Source organism: Pantherophis guttatus, chromosome 2 (assembly GCF_059756535.1).
Source record: "Pantherophis guttatus breed Tessera chromosome 2, ASM5975653v1, whole genome shotgun sequence".
Taxonomy (NCBI): domain Eukaryota; kingdom Metazoa; phylum Chordata; class Lepidosauria; order Squamata; family Colubridae; genus Pantherophis; species Pantherophis guttatus.
Window position 1 is genome coordinate 198,349,425 of NC_142064.1, and position 26,878 is coordinate 198,376,302.

General features: G+C 38.6%; 1 protein-coding gene across 13 annotated transcripts in view; it reads right to left on the bottom strand.

Annotated features, from left to right (window-relative positions):
* TNIP1 (TNFAIP3 interacting protein 1) overlaps positions 1-26,878 on the bottom strand; it is a 68,633-nt gene that overhangs the window by 18,703 nt on the left and 23,052 nt on the right. For 7 of the 13 annotated variants that reach the window (XM_087887510.1, XM_087887507.1, XM_034402213.3 and 4 more), the window contains 4 exons: positions 18,859-19,035; positions 17,153-17,275; positions 10,313-10,401; positions 9,650-9,721 (listed from right to left, as the gene is read on the bottom strand). In XM_087887510.1, the coding sequence (XP_087743636.1) occupies positions 9,650-9,721; positions 10,313-10,401; positions 17,153-17,275; positions 18,859-18,997 (423 nt within the window). In that variant the 5' untranslated portion in view covers positions 18,998-19,035. The remainder of the gene's footprint in view (positions 1-9,649; positions 9,722-10,312; positions 10,402-17,152; positions 17,276-18,858; positions 19,036-26,878) is intronic. The other 6 variants (XM_087887514.1, XM_087887509.1, XM_034402224.3 and 3 more) reach the window with 1 other exon arrangement.

Genomic DNA, 26,878 nt, shown 5'->3' on the forward strand with positions numbered 1-26,878 from the left:
CCAGACTCTCCTGACTCCGCATTTCTCCATATCTTCAATTTATACAATAATTGAATTTAAGAGATTGGGAGGGAGGGGGACTTTTCAAAAAAGGAGGGATTTGTCTCTTAATACATTACAAATCTAAGGCTATCATATATTTCCCTCTTCAATGAAGACGTGCATCTGGATTGATGTTGTGATTCAGTGGGATAATACTTACCTTTGTCAGTAATATTCTGACAAAATGACTCATTACAGATTTTTTTTTAACCTTTTTTACTCCTTTATGATTTCCCTGTTCCTGCTTTCCCCAGACAGTTTGCCATGCATACAAGTTAGCATTTACTTTCCTTATACAATTTTTAAAAACTCAAGAAGCTGGCAGGCATACTGCCATTGAACGTTGCAAAGTTTCTCTCTTTCCATAAAGAAAATTCAGTTTACAGATTCCCAATCAACCAATCTAGGTAAAGTCTCTACAGTCACTACAGGTGCCAAAACCTCTCAGTTCAGGACCGAGTAGAAGTTGAATTGGACATTTAAGGATTATTGTTGCTTGGAATTCCCACTGTTGTGCAGGGTGTCTTTAGGATATATTTTGGTTGTCATTTGTGACTGAGCTATCCAGAGCTTGGTTTCAAAACTGGTTTGCAAGCCCAATGCCAAAATACTTTCCCCCCTCCTCATAGAGCAACTATAATCCATTCCCCATTTAGGATGATGGAAAATGGTTTTTATGGGCAGACTGTTTTGTGATGTGAATCACAGATTACTTATTCTAGAACTTAGGTGTGCTATGTACTCCTAGAAAGCTTAACTCTGACTGCGCACTGCTGGAATGCTACTCTTTGCCTCAGCAAATTTCCTAAAGAGCCACAGGAAAAGTAACAGCCTTTAATGACCTCTGCTCCAAATTACATTTCCAGATAAGATTCCCTGCAATCTCAGACCTGATCAAAGCAATTCAGCATGCTCAAACAAAGCTAGAAGTGGGAAAGGAGACAATTGTTTACCCCTTACTTGTAACTCCCTACTCCTCAGCCTCCAAGTTCCCATACTGAAGAGGGAGGGCAAAGGCACAATTCTAATTGCATTTGCTTGAATGGAGACAAAAGCCACTGCATAACCAGAGGTTCTTAAGAGGAATCCCATTCTGACAAAATGTCCGCCTCTACTCAAGGTGATATAGATGCCTCCTTCAAACTTTCCCCATCCAAATGAAGGATATGGAGGATTCAGAACAAGATTTCCAGCAGAGGAAATTTCCCAACACAGGTAAAAGCATGAAGCAAAACATACAAAACCATTGAAAATAATCCTTAATTTGAGGTTCCAGCCACATCCATGCCAGCATCCCATTAACATCCTGGTCCCGGATCCTAGAGAAGAGAAGAGCTGGGTCTTTCAAGCCTTCCTGAAAGCTGAAGGGATTGGAGCTGTCATATCGGCATGGGAAGAGGGCTGTTCCATTAAATCAGGTAGCATGAGAGAAAAGGTCCACTTGCTAAATGTCCCCAAGTGACAATGCTTTGCTGATGGGACTGGAGCATGCCCACCTTGCTGAAATGGGCAAAAACCATCAGGGATTTAAAAGTAGCCACCACTGCTTTGAAATACATCCAGAATCCTACTTCACTACTACTTTCATTCTAGTGGATGATCCTTCCACATCTAGACCAATGTTGCTTCTCTCCAAGGGTGAAATGCTCCCGGTTCTGACTGGATTGCCCGATCCAGTAGCGATGGAGGCGGGTGGTTCAGAGAACCAGTAGCAAAAATCCCTCTCCCCCCCCATGCCCAGCTGAGCCGCGCAATCATCAGAGGCTTTTTTTTTAAAGCATTTTTTCTACAACCTCTTCAGCTGAAAAAAATGCTTTTAAAAGTAAAATAAAAAGCCTCTGATGATCGTGCGGCTAGCTGGCATTGTCAGAGGCTTTTAAAAGCATTTTTTTCTACAACGTCTTAGAGGTTGTAGCCGAAGAGGTTGTAAAAAAATGTTTTTAAAAGAAAAAACAGTCTCTGATAATCAGGCAACTCAGCTGGGATCATCAGAGGCTTTTAAAAGCAATTTTTTACAACCTCTTCGGCTGAAGAGGTTGTAGAAAAATGGTTTTAAAAGTTAAAAAAAAAAGTTGGCTACGCCCACCCAGTCACATTCCCCCCCACCAAGCCACGCCCACAGAACCGGTAGTAACAAATTTTACATTTCACCTTCTCTCCTATATTAAGAATGCCTTTTCCTACCTTCTGCTCTCCAGTTCCAGAATCTCATTTTGTAGTTGCATTAGTCATTTCCATTTCAATATTGCAAGCGGTTTGTTGCTCAGATAATAACTGACAGATGGACCCTCCTAAATTTACCTCCTTAATTTTAGGAAGCCTGCCAAAAGCCTTTGCTATTGGAAGCTACAGTTCACTCTTCAGAGTTTTGAGCACATTTGCTCAACAGCAAGAACAGCCAACTTGGATTGCCACCTCATGGGCAGCCCATGCAAAAGGAATCTTTGAAAGTGAAAAGGAGGGAAATGCAACCTTTTGTTCAGCATCTATAGCTGACTCATGATCTCCTCCCCTCCAGAGGCTGCCCCAATGAACTTGGTTCAGGGAGAAAAAAAGCCCAGTCTTGCAAGAGACTTTGCCCATTTGTCTGGCAGATGATTCATGAGGAAAAGACCTCAAGAAGGAACCATAACCTGTACATCTATTTGCAGTCTAAGGTCTTTATTGCCTTGTAAATCACAATATAAGGAACTTTCAATGAACATAACTATACTCAAAGCAGATTCTTTTTAGATTTTATCTACTTCTCCCTGGGCAGTTTTTCTCAAACTCATGCCCTGAAGATGTGCAAGACTAACACTTCTGCAATCTGCCAGTATGGCAAATAATCAACCATTATATGTAAGAAACAAACAAGTTAAGTTACGGGGGGGAGGGGGTTTCAGGATGAGGTGAGGGAAATTACAGATGTAACTCTAGATTTGTAAATGTAGGCCCCATGGATCTTTTCCCCCCAGATATCATAGCTACATTATGCAACAATGAAAAGAGTATTTAGGTACTCTGTTGCTATGGAAACTGAAGTCTTTACCATTTTTATGCCATTGCCTAGCACCTGATAAGAACTTCATTACAGATGCTTTTTATGGTTTTAGCCTGTGAGATTCCAGAAATACCAAGCTAAAATCCAAGGCCTTTCTCTGCTTTACATTTAATTATGGATGCAAACATGCTCTAGCAATTTCTTTTTCTACGGAGACCCCAGGCCTTTTGGGCCTCCAGCTCATCCACAGTACATGAGTGAAAGAGGCTCAAATCCTTTTTAGCTTTACCAGTGTTAAAGTAAGCTTTCCCCCATTATTACAACATTGCCAATGACACCCTCAAGCTACACATAAAACCCATCAACTTTTGTCATCTAGTATCATCGAAAGGAATGGCTAGAGAAGGGAGGTGCAAGTCAGCAATATATATGACAGTATTATTTGTGCTGTTTTAAAAACAGGGGGAACTTTCAACTCAGGCAAGATCTCACAGTATATTATTATACTTTTATATTGTTATACAGGATATAACATATATTGTTATAGTGGAATTGGGTACGTCTAGTCTACTGAAAAGAAGGACTAGGGGTGATATTATAGCAGTGTTCCATTATTTGAATGAATCTAAAAGAATCATTTTTTTCACCTCTTCTAAAGCTCCTGTATTTCCACATGAACTATTCACATACATTTCCAAACATATTATCATTAAAAATCTAGTGCAGTTTTTAAAAATTGCATTGGTATCTAATCTTGCTTCCTGTTCCAGAATCCGGGAGTTCCTTTTTTAAAATGTCAGAATGGTGAAATATTTACTCATGAGAATTCAACTGTGATTTAAAATACACATGTTGTAGGTGTGTGTGTGTGTGTGTGTGTGCCCTCACATATACACTATGTAGCTACACATAAACAATCTCTGCTTGCTTTATGGAATTATATAACATAAGGGTGGATTATAACATTCCTGGGCCACCATTAAGGTTGTTATTACAATAATTAATTATAATTGTTTATAATAATTAATAAAGCTATGTGTTTGCCTGGCATTTGTTATGTGTTTGGATCAGGAGCTCTGCAGTCATTACCAAAATGTCCAGCTAAAGGCCAGTATGCTTAACATAACTAAGTATCTGAGAAAAGTTGCTTTGTCCATTTCTACCCCAGCCAACAAGACAAAGAAAACACCAGCAAGTTTGGAAATGCAATCTCCCAATTATATCTGACAGGCCTACAATAGCTATTTACCCAACTTAGTAACTCCAAAGTTGATTTCTTGCCAGTTCCACACCACTCCAGATTTCAAAAAAGTGGGTATGTTTTATTTTTATGTTAATATAGTTGTTTCTTTAAACCTTCTGCTCAACTAGCCTCGCCCATGCTGGCCCGGTAGCAATGCATGAAGAGACTTGCTCTATTTCAGGTTTTAAAAAAACAGGCTCCCCCTTTCCTCTGCTTAAGAGCCCTGAAAAATACACAAGCAATACCAAGTAAATGGAACTGACCTCTGAGAATAAAAATGAGACCTCTGGCAGGATAAAGAACTCGTAACTGTTAAGAAAGAGCTATGATAAATTATATCCAAGGAATCCTTCCATATTTCCTTAACAGAGACCATGAAGGTCTTGTTTTAAACTGGAGCAATATGGCAGATAAAAGGGAAACTAAAATCCCTAAACAGGATGCATTTATTTTAGAATGTAAACATCAGAAGGTCTGTTAGGATTTTTGGGGGGGAGGGTTGAGTGTTTGCTTGTATCCTAATTACTCCTTGGAGGAAGAAAAGCTATTCTGTTTATGTACAGGACTGAGAACCAGCAGAGGGCTGTGCTTGGTAGCTTTCTCTTCCAATAATCCACAGCCCAATTGTTCCGGAGGAACCCTGTGCCTTCCCAAGCACAGGAGGAGGCTATGATCATGCTGAGGATTATGAACATGGTATGCCATCATATGTTGTTGAGGAAGAAACACATGGGACTTTTCCAAATTATTATTTAAGACACTAATCTTCCATCCCAGCCTAAAAATATTGCTAGTAGAAAATTGGCTGTCCAAAGCAATGGCCTTGGCTTTCATTCACTGCAACTCATGGTCAACAATCATTATAACCATACTGGTTGCTTTTGTCCTCTAGCTTTATCATATCCTATTTCAGCATGTTACTATTCAGTAGGACAGCATTGAGAAATCAGGGCACTGTGGTATGGATCGTGCCATGCTTCAGATCTCAAGTTGAAAAGATATAAGTGTAGGTAAGCAATTTAGGGCTTGTCAATTTTTTTCAACTTTCAATCTTCAAACATTAGGGGTGCTCAAAAGTTGTGACATGCTTTAGGGATTGTGAAGGTAATTTGGTTACTTTAATATAATTTAGATGTGCTTGGTAACTAACTACATAAATATCACAACTTTTTGACATTTTGTTTGTTTCATTTAGCATGCTGGACCTCTCAGGGCCTTCATCAAGAAGCTATAAATTTTCCTGACCCTGCAAAACAGCAGGGCAATTCCTGGAAAAATAATTAATTAGATTAAGGAGGCACTCATATTTACTACAAACTTGCATCAATTGCATGACGTTTATCTTCTCAATTTCTCTGTCTGATTGAAGATGATGGACAGAGCTAAGGGAGTTTTATGTCTAAGAGCTAAAACCCAGCTTTCCAAAAACAAATTATGAACCACATGTTTCTGCCAGAAATGAAATGCTTGGACAAATCATGGTTCCAGAAAATTTGCTGAATAAAGTAATTTGGGGGGAGGGGCACTAGATAGAATGAACTAAGTTATTTTAGTTAGATAGAGGGCAGCTTTCACCAAAATAGCCTCCACATTCTATTGCCTGGACAAGTCCCTGCAGTTCTCTGGGAAAGATTTTCAGAAATAATTTGCCTTTGCCTTCTTCCTCAGTCTGGGAAAAAGGTCCAAAGTCATGCAGCTGCCAGGATTAGAAACTCCCATCTCACAGTTTCTATCCTTGTGCCTTAACCACAACACCAAACATGTACTTGGCATATGTAAATCTGATATGTAGTCCAAGGAAACATTGTCCCCAGCTCCCTGTATGAGGGGAAGGAATGCAACAATCTAGCTGGCTTGTTCACAAGAAGCTTGCCAGAACAAGTGCTGCAAAGAATATAGGCCTTGACATCTGCCTGACTCCCTATTTCAGAGTCATAACCCCATTTTAAAGGGCTCTCCTTGGTAAATTTAGTTAGCGGTATGATTAGTGCAGCAAAATTAAAATCAAATGTATAATTAAAACTGGTAAAGCTGAGGAAATGATGTATTTTCTGGATACTGCTGAAGAGAGGAGCTCCCAAAACAGAATATATTTTAATCTACCAGATTGTTATTTATATTATTTTTGTGGAAATATAGATGTCCTAATAATCTAACACTGGGAGATAAAGATGCGGATCTCTAGTTTAGTGTAGAAAGTAAAATTGCAAAGGTGTTCAGTGTTGGAAGCAGGATCTTCAAAAAAAATGAATAGTTCAAACATGGAATTTCTAAAAAAATAATTAAAAATATAATTTCTAAATGCCAAAGATGCAGTGACCAATCCACATTTCAATTTACATTACTTCCTGCAACAAGCAGCAATAATAGTTAAATATTTGTAACCTTTCACGCAAATCCAGCTATATACTCCCCAAGACCCAATATAATAAAAACTATGTTTTCTGGGGTTGTCCAAAGAGTGTAAAAGTAGGAAGAAGTAGATCACAATCCCTAATGGTTACAGAATTCAGGAGTCCCAGTCTTTTTCTCAACAAAGAGAAACCATCAGTGGAAATGGAGGGGAAGATACAACTTTACTGTGAGTTCTCATCAATGAACTCAGGCAAACTAATTTTGTCCCTTACCCTGAATACTTATGTTTTTCAGGAAACAGCGCTCTAGGAAAGCAATTGACAGTAGCCACAAAATTGGAGAAGGGGGCAGAGTCTGTACTTCTTCCTTTCAAAACATATGAGACTAGGCCCTATTTTTGGCAGGAGAGGGAGGAGAAGTTCCTGATGCGGAGTGGTGAGCATTTGAGGCCTTGTAACCCATGTGTTTTGCATGCTGATGAATCAATGATGTCCTACACTGTGGGTCTGAAGCCAGCCCAATTTCCCAAGATTACAGGAAATGGGGATGCTACATAAAGTTGCAGTCTTTGCTGGTGGTGAGAAGGGGAGATTCAGTGCACTCTGTGATGAGCCTTGGCCAGAAGAGTCAACCGGCAAGAGTCTCAGCTCTGCAGGTCTTGAGTGCTTGGCTTGCAAAAGGGCATTTCCTCCCATAAGTGCAGAACTGATGCTTCAGGCGTAAGATAGATCATTAGACCAAATACAAATCTGACTTGAAATCAGACCAAAGCAAAATCCTCCACTCTTAGGAATAGATGTGTGCTAAAAAAGGGACCATGGGGAAGATAATCATAGAAATTAGGATAAGAAAATGGGTATAGGTTGCAGGTATCTAATTCTTATTTTAATATTGAGAAGAAGAAAAAATCTTCTTAAGGACAAGATTTGTATAACAGTGGAATAGTCTACCTATGGAAGTTGTGGGTTCTCATCTCTGGAAGTTTTAAGAAGAGTTGGAGCAGTCACTTCTCAAGACTGGATTAACTGGCTTCCCTGAGGACTACAGCAGGGATGTCAAACTCCCAGCCCATGGGCCGGATGCGTCATGCACTGGGCACACCCACACCCAGTTTAGCGAAGGGGGAAAAAGTCCTGATACATCACATGATGCCACCGTGATGACTGAGTTTGACACCCCTGAACGAGAGGGTCTTTAGACCAATTTCAATCCTGCAGATCTGTTACTCTGTGTGCAATTCACATTGGGAAAGGAAGAGAGTAAATCTGCCAGGATTTTTCAGTCAGGGAAAGTGGTTGCTGATATTTCTGCCATGGCAGCAGAAGCAGCAACAACAGTGAACAAATATTGGTCTGGAATTGGCACAGAAACTGTCCCACTGTCTAATGCCTCATCTGAGCTAACTGATCCAGTTGGGTTGCAACTTGAGTTCTGATACTGGAGCAAGGAACTGGTTAGCTGATTTGTGTTTATGGAGTTACAACAGGATCTGCAGGCATTGTTCAATCTCGAATGTTGAAAGCAGAAGCTTTCTTCCCATACTGTTTAGAAGAGAAGGAGGCACATCATGCTGTCAGACTTCACCCCAGGTATGACAGAGAATCTCAAATCTCCAGAGACTCAGCTCCTCAGCCAGGAACTTGCTTACAACACAAGCATCATGGATATGGTGGAGGCTCATGGAAAATGCAGAAATAAAGCCCTGTACTGATGGCTCCAGAGTTTAAATTCTTGGTCTGGTCTCCCTGCCTTTTCAAGTCAATGAATTTTTGGCAGTTTTTCCAGCGAGGAGAATGAGCTTGATCTGCTTATTGTTGACATAAACTTATTCAAGCAACACTGGTTCTTGCCCCACCTTTTTAAAGAAAGGCTTTATGCTCTATGCCTGTGATGTTGCCTGCCATTCTGCTAGCTGATTGCCTAAGCTTGTAAATATATATTGCTACCGAAGACAAGGAAATAGCTGAACTGATAGCAGTTTTGCATATATAAGTAAGAAAGGAGAAAAAAAACCCTCTTGACAATATCACCTTTAGATTATTTTTCTTACACTAACACTTCTAACAGTTTCTGTAAATCTGATCTGGGAAAGGGCCAAATGAAGAAATCCTTTGGCACACAACAATAGCAATAGCACTTAAACTTATATAGTAACTCATAATGCTTTACAACACTCTTTGGGTGGTTTACAGAGCCAGCATGTCGCCCCCCAACAATCTGGGTTCTCATTTAATTGACCTCAGAAGGATGGAAGGCTGAGTCAATCTTGAGCCGGTCAGGATCGAACTCCAGGCTGTAGACAGAGTTTGCCTGCAATACTGCATTTCAACCACTGCACCACCAGGGCTCCTTATGTATGATTTGTGCAGTTGTGTGCTTTTGGGGGGCAAAAAAATATCAACAGCAGTTATGAGCAGCTGATGGTTCCAGACAGAAAAAGCCAGCTCCTTGGAGACAGAGCATACAGAAACTAAAGAAACTAAAGCAGCAATGAATGGAGCAACCGAGCACATAATGTATGAACGCATTACACCTCCCACTTCTATAATTCGTAGAATTGATCACCTTTTCCCTTAAACTGAAGAATCTCCCTCGTCCTCACCCTTTGTCCACCATGAAGGAAAAAAGAATGGGAACATAGGTATCTTTTCCCCCAATGATCAAAAAGCACTTGGGCAGTATTTTGAATCTTAACAATGGGCTACAGAGGAACATTTTCCCCTTTTCACACACATACACTTATGCACATATGCATCTATTGTTTCTAGATAGAATGCCTGACACTGTTAAATGTTAAGACTATTAAGATCATTAAGAATGAGCATAACCTTTTCCTACAAGATGCTACATGATGCAATACACTTAAGTATTGGGTTATAATTTATTTTTTTTAAAGTAATCGATCAATCAATTCCAGGTAGATATCAAAGTTAACCTCTTTTCTGTTAATTGCTCCATAACTACCTGTCCCTATTTTCATTTCTAAAATTGCACAAGGAAGTTTTGAAAAATGTTTCATTACTTACAGATTTCCTACTAGTCTCTTGAGAGGACCTCTTATCTTCATTGCCAACAATTTCAAATTCAGATGATGATCCCTTAAAAGAAAGAGACAGGGGGGAAGAAAGCACATTTAAATGCTTTGTTTTGTTTTAAATTATGTAAACCGATGGTTAGATAGCCTTCGAACAAATAACAAAAACAGCAACCTACAACAAAATGTTGTAGTAGAACTTTATCTGTTAACCAGAGTGTTTCTCTTAAAGGTAGTCACACAGTGTACCAGGATATAGAAAAGACTTAGCTACCCAATTTCCCCATCCTGTGCTTTTCCAAATAACTATCAACAACTCCTGAAGACAGAGATTTTGGGATAGGAGAGTTACATAGTTTTATATATTTCTGTAAGCCTCATGCTTCTGCTAAAGGTACTTTAGCACTGCTCTGGCCACTTAGAGTCAATTTCAAGTCAGAATAACAGAAGTCATGTGGTATCTAATTCAGTGAAATAAATTGCCCCAATCCTGCCAGCTAAATTATTATTAACTGCTATATCTTCGCTGCATTCTAGCAAACCAATTCACTTCATCCCCCAAATAAATTGAGGCATCAACTATTGTGTATACATAACCATTTGGTTAATTTATTTGTGGTTATAGCTATAAAAATACTCAAGACTGATTTCTTACACTGGAAGATGGCTTCTGTGCTGTTTTTTCTAGGGTCTTCTCACCCTCAGCTGGAACATCGGAGGACGAGCAAAGTTCTGGAATCTCACCTATAAAAAGAGTGAATTAGTGAGCCTCGGAGTCCTGATTCTGTGAGCAGAAATAAGCACAATGAGAAGAAAAAGAAAGGGGGCGGGGAGACTAAATAGATATTTGGACAGAATGAAAAAGCCATGGCCTGCAGTTACAGGAAATAAATTCTGAGGTTTCACAGCAAACATGACCATTATTTGCACTTAACCAATTCCTTGTTTAAGAAAAGCCCAATCAGATATACCAACAAGTCTAAAGTCCTCTTCACCTTCTTATTAAGAGGTTCTAATAAGCCCTAAAGAGTAACAAAAATCCACATGTCAAATTATCTTCCCATATGGTGTAAGTGGCTGTCTCTAGGGCAACATTTGTGTGCAATGCAAATGTATATAAATGACATTTGATCAAAGTCAGCTGGAATTTCCCCCCTTTCCTCCTGGGCTTAGCATGCTGTAATATTGAAAGATCAAAATTATTCCTCAGCTTTTCCATTTGCTGTTAATTTATCTTTCAAAAGGAGATAATTATCGTGGTTTGAAAACCTTTTACATATTTTAAAAGTTACTTAAAATACAAGTATGTACTCTCTATTGAAATAAATTGTACACTAATTATTACATTTTCTAAGATTAACCGAGGCTTCCCCGTGAGCCTTTTCATTTGGATCTATCATTTTAGTCATGCATTTTAGCCTTTAAGCAAATCTCTATCATACTATGTGTCTTTCTAGAGATCTGGTTTCAGTTATTTTGATGCCCAAGGCAGAAAACTGTAAATTACATCTCCAACAGTTATTAAAAGTACTCAATTAAACCATGTAAGATATGTTTCCTTTAATCCCATGACAAAACCATGTGGACACTTGACTGGTTTTGTTTTTTCAAGAAAATATAGGCTTGGATTTATAGCATTCTCTGATACAATGTTTAACAAAGTTAAAACAACCTTACCATTAGGGACCACTCCCTCAACCATAAAATGTTTAACTACTCTAAGCAAAAAAACACAGTGTGCCTTATATAAAATAAAAAACTCTGTTTTTATTTTATATAAGGCACATACATAGTACTGACATCACCATAAGAACAGTTTACATATAGAACAAAAGGAAGATACTTACTATGGGATATATATTAAGGGCTTACATAAGGATTTGATTTTCTACCAGAAGCCAAAGATTACTTCAATCCATACATTTTGTTATGTTTTCTAATGCATAAGGAATCTTCCCCAACCACTTGATCTTTCAACTGTGGTTTCCTCAGATGAGATTTTCCTAACCTTTAGTCAGTCTCTCACAACTAAGGATAATTTATGTATAGCAATCTTCCACTAGCTCCACTTCCTCCTGCTACTGCTAGCTCCTTGGATAAAGGTTTCAAATATTTCAAATATTGCTAGAAATGTCCTTTGGCCAGATCTCCCTGCTTCAACTTTCCCTTATGACCTTAAAGGGTGGCTTCATTTTCTGTTCAGGCTCTAGCTCCAATCTTCAGGTCACCTCCCAGGAGGTTTCTCTTAGACTCGGAAGGCTGCTCTCACCTCCATTCTGAACTCTATTCCTTCCAGCTTTCACCTTTGTTCCTCCAATAGGCTGTCATCAGCTGACTTTTCCCTGTTCATGCCTGGGTTTGGCACCTGAGTGCTGTACAACAAGATGAGCTCTCGTTACTTGACTAATCAAGAAGAGAAGCAACCTAGAACTAAGGAGAAATTTCCTAACAATGAGAATGATTGTTCAGTGGAATGGTTTGCCTTCAGAAGTTGTGGATGCTCCATCACTGGAGGCTTGTAAGAAGAGACTAGACAGCCACTTGTCTGGAATGCTATAGGGTCTCCTGCTTGAGCAGAGGGTTGGACTAGAAGACTTCCAAGGTCCTTTCCAACTCTACTATTCTGTTACTTGCCTCAGCTTCTGCCTACCTAGCAATTCAAAAGCATGCAAATGTGAATAGATAAATAGGTACCATTTCAGTGGGAAGATAACAGTGTTCTGTGCGCCTCGGACTAGTCATGCTGACCACAGGACCACATAAGTGTCTTCAGACAATGCTGGCTCCCTCGGTTAAGAAACAGAAATGAGCACCGCCCCCTAGTGTCAGAAATGTCTGGACGGGTGAAACCTTTACCTTTATCTTTATAAACCTGATTTTTTTCTGGCTTACTTATGGTTTCTAAAGGAATTACAGTAACTCAAGCCCAATATGTAGCAAAAGAGGTTTCCAATCTCAAAAGAAAAATATCACAATACATAAACCAGTAATATCTCAGGAATATAATTCTCTGCCAAGTTTCAGGACTTCCAAAAGAAGGGTCAAACAGGCCATCTATATTCAGATTGAACAGCCCTCTCTCAACTGAGGGGAGGGATATGACATCACTTATCTCCTGTTTACAACACAATCCTTTCAGCAGTTCCAAGAAGATTCCACACCACTTACACTATTAAAGTGACCCTTAGGGCACAGATGAACATCCAAGTGGTCTCAACAACTCTCAGAATGAGTGCTAAAGACCAGATGATTTCAAGGAATATAAATCTTTCTATCTTTTTCCATTCAATCACAACTGAAGAAACTTCTTGGATGAGAAGTGAAACTTTTTCAAGAAAAAAACAAAGTCTAGTTGCTTTTTGAAAAAGCACCTTTGGGACATATATAACTTGGATGACTGAGAACCTCCATAGACATTCAGAATTTCCAGATCAAAAGAAAGTAACATATAAGGGGTGGGAAAAAAACAAAATGCTGTAGAAGTGGAGGGGGGGATCACATTTTGAATATTAATTAATCTGGACTGGTTGTAATGTTTAATATAAATTCCCAGCCTGTTCTTCCAGCCTTTTCGAGTCAATGAATTTCTGATGGTTCTGAGAGTCAGTTTTAATGTAAAAATTGAAGAGGAACTATATGCAATACAATTGGAAGATTCAGAATAGGAACCTGCAATGATGCAGAACAATGACTAATAGTTTTCCATATAAAAAATAGGATGTATGTCCCTTAATACATTACTTTTCAACAACAAAAGACAGCTCTTAATCTGGATTATCTCCAAATGGGCAACACTATAATCAACAGAATATATTTTATGTAACAACAGATGGAAAATAACTATACTGAATTGCAAAATATGTTGGATGCTGACTGTGAATTAGATCATCCGCTCTAGTCATAGAAATACACCAGTCTGAAAAAAACTAGAGAAGACTCTGTTTTCAGTGGGATACATACTACAAACCCATTGCAGAAGAATATAAGATTGAGATGAGAAACAGATTCAAAGGGTTGCACCTAGTTGACAGAAAACTCAAGGATTTGTTGGAGTTAGTTAAAATAATTGTAAAAGAGAAAGCTAAAAAAATAAATATTAAAAGCCAGAAGAAAACAACTAATGCGCTGGCTATCAAACAAGGTAATAGAAATGGCTAAGAAAAGAAGGCAAATGCCAAAGCAGATCTAGAGAAAATAGAGAACCTAATACAAACTACCAGTGACAGGTGAGAAGAAATAACGATGTATATACAAATTCAGACTATAGACAAATAGAATAAAATAATAGAATGGGAAGAACAAGGGACCTATTTAAGAAAATCAGAAAAACACAAGTCATAAAGAACATCAAATGAATTAATGATGGAACATAAGATGAAAAAGTTGGAAGAAATATCCAGAAAACCTGTACAAAAAGATCAACTAAGATGACAATGTATTAGAGAAAGAAGAATGTGAGGAGGAACCAATGGTGCTTGAGGAGGAAATGAGATGGAATATGAAACAACTGGCAAATTGAAGAGCCTCAAGGATGGATCCCCATAGAGCTCTTGAAGAAGGCTGGTGTGGAAACATTAAAGATCAAGAAAAGCACCATGGACCACCAAAGACTGGGAAAGCACCCATCAAAGACTGGGAAAGATTCAAATCCTTAAAAAGGGAGTTTTATCTCCTAATTAGAGCATATAGATAAAGGATCATTTTATATATAATTAATAATTATTAACTGTGTTAATAAGAATAGCCTTAATACGTGGCAGAAAGATTCTGTTGAAAATTCTACAAATGAGATCAGAGTCCGCAGCATCCTGTATTGAGAGAGAAGTGACAATTAAACTAGCAGGTTAAAAAAACAAACAAGGAAATATGAAACTTTATAATAATATTGACTGTTTTAATGGAAACAGCAAGAGAATATCAAAAGGAGCTCTATTTCTGTTTTATTCAAAAGTTTTTGATAGTGTTAATCATCCAAGACTTTAGCAGTCCTTCAAAGCAATGAGTATACCTCAATATCCTTTCCTGATAAGAAATCTCTGCAATGACTAGGAAGTCACCATGAGAACAAAATTCTGAGTCAAACAGGATTGCATTCTATCACCATATTTGTTCCATTTATATACTGAATACAACATATAGACTACAGTACTAGGAAGTACTAGGTTGGAGTAAAAATCTTTGCTGGAAGGAATGTCAATAATCTGAGATATGCCAACATTACCTTGATTGCAGAAACTGAAAAAGACCTAAGAAGGTCTTCTAAAAGCAAAACAGAAGAGCAAGTAGGCAAGGCTTTCCTTGAACATCAAGAAAGCCGATTATATCAACTGGAAAGCAAGAAGAATTAAAGTTCAACAATAGATAGAAGTAGTTGACACTTAACATTTTCAAGACTCCAGCATCGATAGAGTGTGGCATGCAAAGGTTTTGGAGAATAACAAGAAGGGCAAAAAGATATTAAGGAACCTAAATAAGCTCATGAAAGCCTAGACATTTCAAGTAAGAGAAAAATTAAATTGGACAACTCAATGGTATTCCCTGTTCACAGGCAGTTCACTCAAAATTCTGGTTAACCTACTAGGTCACAGTATTTCATCATACAAATTAATATTGCAATTAAGAATTAATTCACAGGTACAGCACATACTACAATCGGTAATGCCAAGATACAGAAGATGTCTCAATTGTTACTCATCTAGAACCATAGATATATTATTCTCTCCCATTAGGCTCCCACTCCAAATTAATTTAACCCCAAGCCTGATGACATTTTATAAAGCCTTGAAGATGTGGATAAACTCCAGTTTATGGCTCTTGTAGGCTGGGCGAACTGGTCATTCTGTTTTTTTTCTGACATGGCTTTACATGAATAGAGTTTGATTGTCTTTGGCTGTTACTGTCCTATTACTGTGTTTCTGTTGCTTATTCTGTTGTTATTATTTATACTTATTCTACTGGGTTTTTTTATCTTTATTCTCTGGCCAGAGGTTTGATTAGACTGATATCAATCAGTCAAACAAATAATTTGGTTTATTGCAGAAACTCAGGTGAATTCTCAACTACTCTAGAACTCTTCAGAACCCGGCATAGTGGCATAGAATGAAGAACACTTGTAGAATCCATCTATCAGACCGATTTGCACTTTCCAAATTAAGTATGTGAATTATAATGAAGTACATAATTAGAACTTTGTTTTTAAATGTATGTTTATCTAGCATGTAAATGTGGATGTTCATGTACTTTTAAAAAATCTGAACTGATGCAGAAACAGGAGACATTGCATTTATGAAAAGAGATAAAATTGAAAGGCCAAATTGGAGTGATCTATTCCCTTCCATCTCGGATAGGCAGAACCTGTCTTGACAATGTCAGCTTCTTTCCTTTTCTTAAGAACAGAAGAGAGAGTTTTGTGGCTTCAGCAATGCAGTAAGAGAAAATGCATCATTTCAAAGATTAAGCGTACTCCGTTGCTTTATAAAGTTTCAAAACAATGAAAGTAAAGCAACTTGTCACTTATTGACATTTGAGTGCAGATGCTCCAAGTTATTCACAATTGGATTATTATTTGCTCTACATGGGGATGCCCACAAAAACTTCAGCTGATCTCAAATAGCAGCCAATGTGGCTACCAGGAAATCTCAGCACTGTTATCTTACACAATTGCTGCATTGGGTGCCAGGATGTTCTCAAGTGCAATTCATGGTGCTGATTACAAGAATCTATATGCTAGATGTGAACCACCTCCCCCCACGTAACTTCTGTTGCCCTGCCCTGTTCAGGGAAATGTTGCCATCCTCACCTCCATTATGAGGTCTAACCTGAAGATGGTGGTGATGGCTGCATTGGAGGAGAAAGACTGGGGACATCAGACATTTGCTTTTTGTGTTTATTGCATTTATTGGGTTGGGTTTGTTGTTGGTTATTGGAATTTTTAAATTATTATCATTTTTTGCTTTTTATTGCCATTGGGCGCCACCCAGAGTTGTTTTGTTTTTTTTCAAATAGATGGCCACAGAAATCTTTTAAATAAATCAAAATAAATAAACTATTCATCGATTTAGCAACTTGGTCACTCCCGGTGGCATTAACCCTTCAACCTAAGGGTTTTTCTCATCTCTTACTTTTTAAGATTTTTTTCCTCCACTGGATAAAACCTAGGACAGTTTCCATTGCTCTGTTCCTACAGCTATAATTCAATTCCACTGTATTCATAAAGGTGAAAACACGGAACTGTTAGAAGAGCTGAGTTCATTTTATATAAGCTTTCCTATTCGTGTGAATGCTTTTCATATGTCACAGTGTAGATTCAAGTGTATTTTACTATATCCGATTTATCTGCCAGAACAGGCAAAGGCACAATTGCAGATTTATTTTTCCTGCCCCACTCAAAACTTCTCTTTTTTTCCGATCTTTTTTCAAATTCCATTCCCTTTCTCTTGCACATTAATGCATGAATTTAGGGGACATTCCCATATTTGTTCTAATATTCTCATACCTGCTATTTCTTCAAATTTCTCAAAAGAGGAGGCTGATCTTAGCATTTCGTTGTCCTTCACAAGGTCTTCCACTTTTTGACGTAATCTGGACGCTTCTAACTGAGACTCTTCTAATAACTCTCCTGGCAAAACAGAAAGGGTATCATTCGGAGCTTCCTGACCCACACTCAGATCTTTTTTTTCTAGCAACACATCATATTTGTAGCCCAGTTTACAATGCTCGCCCCATTGTACTGCATTTTAATCCAATGAATATTTGATAGCTTATCCTTTTCTACATAGAGATCAGTGGTGGGTTGCCCCCGGTTCGGACCGGTTCACAAGAACCGGTAGTAAAACCAGCAGGAGGCCCCACCCACCGCCCCAGATATCATCATCGGTGATCAGCACATGTGCAGAAGCAAGGCACATGCGCGAGCGAAGCAAGCACGTGCATGCGATCCCATTGCGAACCGGTAGTAAAGGTAAGTAGAACCCACCCCTGATAGAGATGATCCTCACTTCTCAGCAAAACAGTCAAATGTTTGTACACTGACAAGGTAGTTAATTAAGCAAGTATCTCTATGTAGGAAAAAGATAACCTTTTCACTTTACACAAGTGCCTCATTCATGTATATCCATAATTCAGCTTTAATGCTTTAGACTGAGATTTGATTATTTATTTATTTATTCGATTCTGATCCTGCCTTTATTATCTTATAAGTAACTCAAGGTGGTAAACATATATAATACAGTACTCCTTATTCCTCCTATTTTCCCCACGACAACCCCCCCCGCCCCCGTGAGGTGGATTGGGCTGAGAGAGAGGTCATCCAGCTGGCTTTCATGACTAAGGCGGGACTAAAATTCATAGTCTCCTCGTTTCTAGGCCAGCCTCTTAACCACTACATCAAACTGGCTCTCTAAAAGTACATGTGGCTCTGTAGGGTGAGGTAAGAAGGCAGGAATATCAACAGAAACAGAAGCCTATGAAGATGCTTCCATTTCTTTTCATTCAGAAGTGCTAATGGCAATGAAAGCATTAAATATGTAGGTCATGTATGTCTCAATCCAGAGAATTTATCATGCCCAGTTTATGTGCAACATCGTATTTAAAATGTCTGGCTGATATCATACAACTCTTCAATTTGTAATATAAAGTGCAAACAATGTTATTTTGTATTGGTACGAAAAAGGAAAACATGTAGTTGCAGAAGCTGCTGTCTTCCTTCTTAAGCTATATATATACTATTTCTACTTGAGACTAGGCTTCTCTTCCACTGTGAAGGAGAAGAAAATAACTTCATACCTTCTGCTGCTATCAGAGGTGATTTTTATCCTCTTTTGCCTACAAAAACTGACCAATTGCAGCCCATAAATCAACTGATGAGTGGTGGGGGGGGGAGAGAAATGTACCCCTTTATAATGCAAATATTAAGATTACAAATTGCACTTAAGTTACTTTTCTTCTTACTTGAATTACATTTGCTGTCAGACCACTCCTGCTTATTTTCTACAATAATTCCACCCAACCAAACAGATGCACCTACCGGTAAAGGGCCTCTTATGCTCCAACTTAACTTTTATGAAGTTGCGGATTTGAGGGGTTTACTGATAAGAACTAGATAAAAAGCTGTTTTTCTCTAGGTTGTCACACATATGATGGGATTCCAAAGTCATCAACAATAATAACAAGGAGTCAATTGTGCTTCATTTTCATGCTCACCGTTACCTAGAGATTTAATCCCCTGCATTTTCTCCTTAAGTTTTGCATTTTCTTCCATTAGCCGTTCAAAGGCAGCAGATGCTTGTTCCTGTGTTCCCCCACCAGGATCATAGATTCGATAAGGCCCCTTGCTTTCCATGACTGCAAATTAATTACTGAATTTCCAGGTATTTCTGCCTGATGTGAAAAACAACAAGAAAAAGTTAGCATTCCCGAAGAGAATCATCTAAGAAGGTTGAAATACTTAACAGCATGGGACAGTTTCAGTCGGTGTATCAACAGTCACCAATAATATCCTGCCTGTAGACTAGGCCTTTAATAGAAACAAATAATCTGAATTTAGATTACATTTTTCTAGATATCAATTTCTTGTTCAGTGACAACCATCTAGATCAGAGGTCCTCAAACTACAGCCTGCAGGCCTGATATGGCCCGCTGAAGCCTTTAATCCAGCCCACGCGGGACCACGAGGATACCCCGCCCACATTGCCCCACCTTCCTGCCAGCCCGCACCTGCCTTCTGGAGGCTGAGGCCACAAATGGGACGCACGGAGGCCCTGGGAGGCCAAAAATGCGCCCGTTTTAGCCTCCCCAGCCTCCATAGAGAGAGAGAGAGGGAGGAAGGGAGGGACACACACAAATAGAAGTCCCTCCCCCCCCAGTCACCCCCAGGAGCATAAAAAATTAAAGTTTAATTTGTGTGTATTGTTTAATGGACTGCCAAATTGGCCATGCCCACTCAGTCACATGACCACCTAGCCATGCCCACCCAGTCACACGACTACCTAGCCACACCCACCTAGCCACACCCACCCAGCAGGTCTGGCCTCCAACAGACTGAGGGACCATGAATTGGCCCCCTGTTTAAAAAGTTTGAGGACTGCTGATCTAGATCATGGGTGTCAAACTTCCAGTGTCACATTGCCGTCACGTGACCTTTTGCACCATTTTTTCCCTTCACAGAGCTGAGGTGGGTGTGGCCTGCGCATGATGCATCCGGCCCATGGGCCACCAGCTTGATACCCCTGATCTAGATCAATGAGGTATGGACATAATGTGGTTAGGAAATCTCTGTAATAACCAAACAGTCCCCGGGGGTGGGGGGGGTGTTGACATTTTTCTGCCTTTCTCCATATAGAATTTGATAATTTTTATCCGTAGGGATTAACAGGAAATTTAGAGAACAGTAACTGAGAATCAATACAAAAGCTACAAATGATGCAAGGAGCCATGGAGAAATACATGCTCAGCATTACAAGACCAGATAGAAAGACCTGCACATGGATTAAAGAACAAACGAAAGTATACAATATCATCAAAAGAGTAAAAGAATTGAAATGGAAATGGGCTGGTCACATAGCAAAAAGAACTGATGGCAGGTGGACCAAGGCAGTCATAGAATAAATCTCACTTGATAAAAATCGTTCACGAAAGAGACCTAAATTGGAATTTAAAATATGTGTGTTATCAGGTATGAACAAATCAACCATTGATCAATACCAGCCACAAAAAAGTAAGTGAATCACAAATAGATAAGTAGCTTCTGTAGAAACAGGAAAAAATACTTTTTCTAAGTTACTAAGAAATATATAAGGCCAATATTTAGACACCATTAGTCCATTCCAGCATTTGTGACATGCAACCCTGATCTAAATTTTATTGCTGAAGTAGATTTTGGAAAGTCCAAAGAGTCTTGCGACCAAATGTGCTATGTCCCATGCATCTCCCTTGATTCAATTTTTCTGACATTGGTCACCTCCCGATTCCAGTCATTCTAGCATATTAGGACGAATGACAATTCTCAAGAAACAACTGCAATTGAGGAGATCCAAGCTTTTAATTCCTGACGTTTCACCAATGCCCTCCTACTCACTTCTTGAGAACTCTAGAGGTTTTTCCCCACATACGTTTTTTACACAGGCTTTGAATTACATTGTTCACATTCGTGCTATCACATGTTGCTCAATGTTTCAGATTACATACTTTTTCCATTCTGATTTATTTACAAAAATAAATTTGCATTCTGCATTTATACTTCTGATTTGCACATTCTCCATGTAAGCTGTTATTCTCAGGGCAGGCAACTGTGACACAGAGACAGTAATCAGCATTAAATTATCAAATACTTCTAACTCAAAAATCATTATTAAGCAGTATTTTTTTTTGTTGTTGTTGTTAAGTTGCGAAGTCGTGTCCGATCCATTGTGACCCCATGGACAACGTTCCTCCAGGCCTTCCTGTCCTCTACCATCCTCTGGAGTCCATTTAAGCTCACTGCTTCAGTGACTCCATCCAGCCACCTCATTCTCTGTCGTCCCATTCTTCTTTTGCCCTCAATCGTTCCCAGCATTAGGCTCTTCTCCAGTGAGTCCTTCCTTCTCATTAGGTGGCCAAAGTATTTTGAGTTTCATCTTCAGGATCTGGCCTTCTAAAGAGCAGTCAGGGTTGATCTCCTCTAGGACTGACCGGTTTGATCGCCTTGCAGTCCAAGGGACTCGCAGGAATTAAGCAGTATACCTGTAACATTTTCAGATACCTGGGAAATGATGTAGGAATGTCTTCGAAAATACATTACAGATTAAAGGTCTTGGCACCGAACCTCAAAAATAATGCTCTAAGAAATCTGAACCCTTTTTCAATCTAATCTGCATTGAATTATGGCAGGGGCCCGGGTATGTGTTTAAGAAGCTTTAGTTGGAGTAGAACATGTCATGTAATGATAAAATTGTAAGAAATATAATGCTGGATAAGACTAAAGGTCCATTCAGTTCAGCATTCTCTTTTCACATTGAGTAATTAGATGCAGTGGGAAAGCCACAAAATCTGAAAACAAAACATACTTCCCACTCATGTCCTCAGCAATTAAGTTGCCTCCAACTGAAATAATATATAATCATCATGACTTTTCTTTCTACCTTGTTCTGATAAAATCCTCCACGCTCCTTCCTTCTATAATCTCAAAACAAAAAGAAGTCAATGTTGCATATAATTCATCCATTATGCTGGATTAAGTCAAATATAGACAGCAACTTTGTTAGCTGGAGATGATGGGACTTGTAGTCCAATAGGTACATTCTAGAGGACATCAGATTAAGGAAAGTTGTTTAATGAGCAATTCTATGCAACTATATTTGAAATAAATCCCATCAAGGTCTTTAGCATTTCTTCTCCAATAAATTGTTCTTTGAGTACACATTTTACATTACAGTATATTCAACAGCAAGTTCCCATACAGGAGTATTTTTTATTATTTAAGTGTGCAGTTCTGTTTCAGGTCAGAGTCTCAGATCACTAATATTTACATTGGGAATGCCTCATTTTAAAAATATTGGCTTAACTTCATATGTATTACCTCCGAAAATTATCTTTAGATCAGTTAGTGATCCTTTGAACTTCTGAAAAGTATGGCAATCTCAGCTGAATTTGTAACCTAAACATCTCTATGAAACTGTTACAAAAGCAGCCAATTACAAAAAGGTTCTAAAATTTTCTTCCCTCTGAGAATACCTACATGCTTTTGTGCTTTGTAATTTCATGCAAATCCAGGTACTTATAATAAGGACTCCCGTGACAGATGACTACAAGGATGCAAATGGCACCTGTTCTATATCACTGATACTTTTTTCCAATCCATGCAGAGTTTTTAGTTAGGGTTGTTGAAAAAACTATTTTATGTAACTGACTAGTCATACATTTAATGAAAATCAAAACAAAGAGCTAATTAATACAATTTATAAGTAATGTGCATAAATAATATTTACAATAAGTAGTTGAGCTGGTTTTTACAGTACAGCAAATTAAACTACCGTAATCCTCCACGAAGTTTTCCACCAGCGATTATTTGAAAAATATTCAGCAATACTAGGTACTGGCAAAATTCAATCCTTGCAAAATTCCAGTCTTAATCCTGGTTTCCGGAATAGCATACAATTGGTTAAGTGCTCACTATGTGCTAAGCTAGACTATATTCTTCAAAAAACACATTGAGTTCCTTCAAGAGACACTTAGCTTCTAATAAGCAAAGCAAACCAGATAATGGAAATGGGGCAATTAATTGGATGGGGATAGAAAAAGGCTCCCCAGACTCATAAATTCTTCCATTTCCTCTCAATCTTGGAGACAGAAGGAAAGAAAGATGAAACTCTGAGCATCAAATGCTGGGAGCAAAATGCTACATACTGTAAGTATGGAGCCTGGATAGCTCAGCAGACTAATGCATTGTAATCTAACTCCAGCTGTCTGCAATTACTGTAAGTTTGAATCTCACCAGGCTCAAGGTTGACTCAGCCTTCCATCCTTTCTAAGGTAGGTAAATTGAGGACCCAGTTTGTGGGGGCAATAAGCTGACTTTGTAAAAATATACAAAAGTATGAAGGCTATTGCTTAACACATTGTAAGCCGCCCTGAGTCTCCGGAAAAGGGCGGCATATAAATCAATTTTTTTAAAAAAAGTAGTTCTGCTCCCTCATAGCAATAGGGTGGCCACTATTGGAACAGAATACAAAACTTGGTTTCAATTCTTGAATTGCAAAATATGAAAAGTGGACACTAACTTTAGACAGACTGTAGTGGTTGCCTCAGGTGGTTGAAGATGTAGACGTAAGCAAAAATTCCTAATTGCTCTTCCTAAGCCCCAGACCAAGTCCCTTCTGCATAAAGACAAGGCTTGGTGGGCCACCAACTTTCCTTATTTTGGCTTACTCACATCCAAACTGGCCTTTCATACTGTGGCCTCTGGTGTGTCTTTGTGTGTACATGCAGTTAAGGGGTGCCACTGTCTGCTCGGCCTCAAAAAAAAACAAGCAAATAAAACAAAATAGGCCTTCAACAATGAATGTCTTTTACTAGGGATATAACAAAACAAAACAAAACAAAAAAACAACCAGACTGCTATGCTAGTCTACCCAGATCACAAAAGGAGAAACTGGAAAAATGGGACCATTAGAAAAATGATTTTCAGAAAGCACAATTAGCAAGCAACCTCTGTCACCGAATGACGGCATCCAAGAACTTTACTTCAGAGGCATTTCCCAGTTTACATAACCCGCCTATTAGGATTCAGGAATGCTGGGGATTTTCCAGCTAAGAGTTGAAACCTGACAGAATCAACAACTAGAATAGCAATTAAATTTTGGGTGGCTCAGAGAGAATGGGATTTCCCCCCTAGAGAAGAGAGATTTCAGAAACTAACAAAACAAACCTAAATCTTCTTCATTTAGCACAGTTACTTCAGTGAACTTCACTTACCAACTTGCATCTTCCTGGGGCACTAAGAAAAGAGTGAGAAATTCCTACTGATACCTTGAGTTCTTGACTACAAAATTTACCTGTGTCCCAGGTCTAAACCAGGGCTGAAATCTACTTACCTTCCTTACCGGTTTAGAAGCGCACACACGTCATGTGCATGCGCAGACCTTCTGCACATGCGCAAAATCTTCTGCGCATGCGCAGAAGGTAAAAAACAGATTACTTCCTGGTTAAAACCAGGAAGTAATGACACCCGGGCAGGTGGGCGGAGCTTTGCTCCACCATCGCTACCGAATCGCTGAACCAACGGCCAAGATCGCTACCGGACCGGGCGATCCGGTCCGATACGGGAGCATTTCAGCCCTGGTCTAAACCTATGTATTTGGTTTGTATCAGCATGTATTTGGTGCAGAGATCAAACCCTTTTCTTTATGCTATTCAATGAGCTCCAGCTTCAGAAGAATATTTCAGGGTAGTTTCTGAAGGACTGACTTCCTTATAAAGAATATTAAATATATGTGCTTGCAAATATAAAGATATTAAAATATTATAGAAAGTGGGTGGGGGGAGAGGTGTTATCAATTCTTCTAAAAGATGTCAAAACCTCATCATGAATTGTACACATAACAGTAAAAGCAAAGCAAATTTCTACATTATCAGTTCAGTTCTGTAGTGCAGTACTTTCTTTCTTTCTTGATAGCCAACTTATCAAGAGAATATCCTGCTGGTTTTAATTGCTGTACAAATAAATGTTACTATACAAAGCAAAAGCAAAGATGAAGCACTCAAATTCAAATATTTAGCAACTACACTATTAGGCTGATGACAGATTTGCTTTCACTGCTTAAGACTTCCCATTTGGCGTCGCGGCGATACAGATGGGGAAATGGCGGGGCTCTGATGAGCCTTGCCAAAACCCCGTCTGGCTAACCGCCGCTGACAGGTCTGCGGACCTACCCTGGGTAGCCGAGAGGAACAGGCAAGTTCCTCGGAGGCCGGAGGCAACCCTCTAAGTCAGCAGCGGGGGACGGCAGCCATGGCAGCTGCCTCAAGACTGCGACAAATCGGGATAAGCAAAGTGCAGGAGGAAGGAAGAAAGGACGAAGCGCTTTGGAGCCGGGTGAGTGACACCAGGCCAGGCGAGAAACAACGCGCTAATGAAGATATTTATAAATAAGACTCTCAGCCTTACTTAGCGGCTGAAGATTGGAGGGGCTTGAAGATTTGGGGGGGGAGGGAAAGAAGTTTTAAACCCTTTAAGAACTGTATTTCACCACTGATTGATTGGAGGGAATTGCTTATTAACTAAATAAGCTGGATATTTGAACTGTTTTCTTAAAACTGAGAACTGGAAAAGAAGAAAGTGAACTAAGGATTTGCCACCTTTAAAAGCCAGATAAAGAGATCAAACGGACAAAGAGATCAAACGGATTGCTACATAAATGTTACAAAATGGCGATTGAAACTGTGACTAAGTGAAAGTGCTCATTGTGGAAATTTGCTTTCCCTGAAAAGAACCTATTTGACTTGCTACATATTGTGGATTACTTTGAAAAGAACTATGGTTTTTTGAACTTGAGAGATTCCTATTCTGTCGTTTGATGGTTTTACAAAGAAAGAAGAAATACAATGTTTAATAAACTTTTAACTAACTAGTGCAGCAACAGAAGTTTTGGCGCAGCAACAGAAGTTGAGAAACTGATGTTTTACTGGAAGCAGACTTTATAATGGAATTAAAAGGATATGCAGAGTTTTAAGCGTGGAAGTATTGACTTTAAATTGAAATGCACATGGACAGATAAGGAAAAGAAGAAGCAAAACAGATAAATTGGATAGCAATGTTTGGATGTTTAATTGTTTAAATGGTACAAAACTTAAATGAACTTTAAATAAAAATAAGTGTTCATGGTAAATAAAGATAGAAATATTATAAAAATAGAAATGGGAAGTCAAGGTGGCTAAAAGTGATATGTTCATAAAAGCATAATTTGTTGTAACATACTCTAGTTTTAATTTGATAACAAAGTGGTGGATGATAATTATGATTAATTGTTAATGATTTTAGATGATATATTAAGGTACACAGATGGAAATTATAATTGGGAATGATTAATATTAAGAAATAAATGGGGATACACCCTGGAAGAGTATAGTTGAGATAGTGGATTAAAAGATAATATGTGGAAAAATAAATTTTTAATAGGTTAGTAGAATAGAAGTTGGAGTTAATGGAGGAGAATATGCTGATAAATCAGCCAAATTATGAAATGCTGGAAATCAGCCAAATAATAGGTGGAGTAGAGGAGGAGAATGCTGTTAATCAGCCAAATAATAGGTGGAGTCAAGGAGGAAAATGCTGTTAATCAGCCAACTAAAAAATGCTGTTAATCAGCCAAATAAAAGGGGGAGTTAAGGAGGATAATATGCTGAAAACTCAGCCAAAATATGCTATGCTGGAAATCAGCCACAGAATAGGTGGAGTAATGGAGGAGAATGAGAACGTATTGAAGAATAATTATTAATAAGGGGTGAAAAAGAAAATGTTGGGGGATAATTAAAATGAAATGGTAAATTTTGAGATTTCTGTGTAAAAGTTTAAGAATATAACAGGATAGATTGGTTTAGAAAATGAGAAAAATAGAAAGAAATCTTGATTAATAAATTGAAATAAAAATTGAGTTGTATATATTTTGAAATTAAGATTTGTGGTGATAAAATTGTAAGGTAAATATATAGATTAATAGAATAGATTGTTTTTGTGTTTAATGTTGAT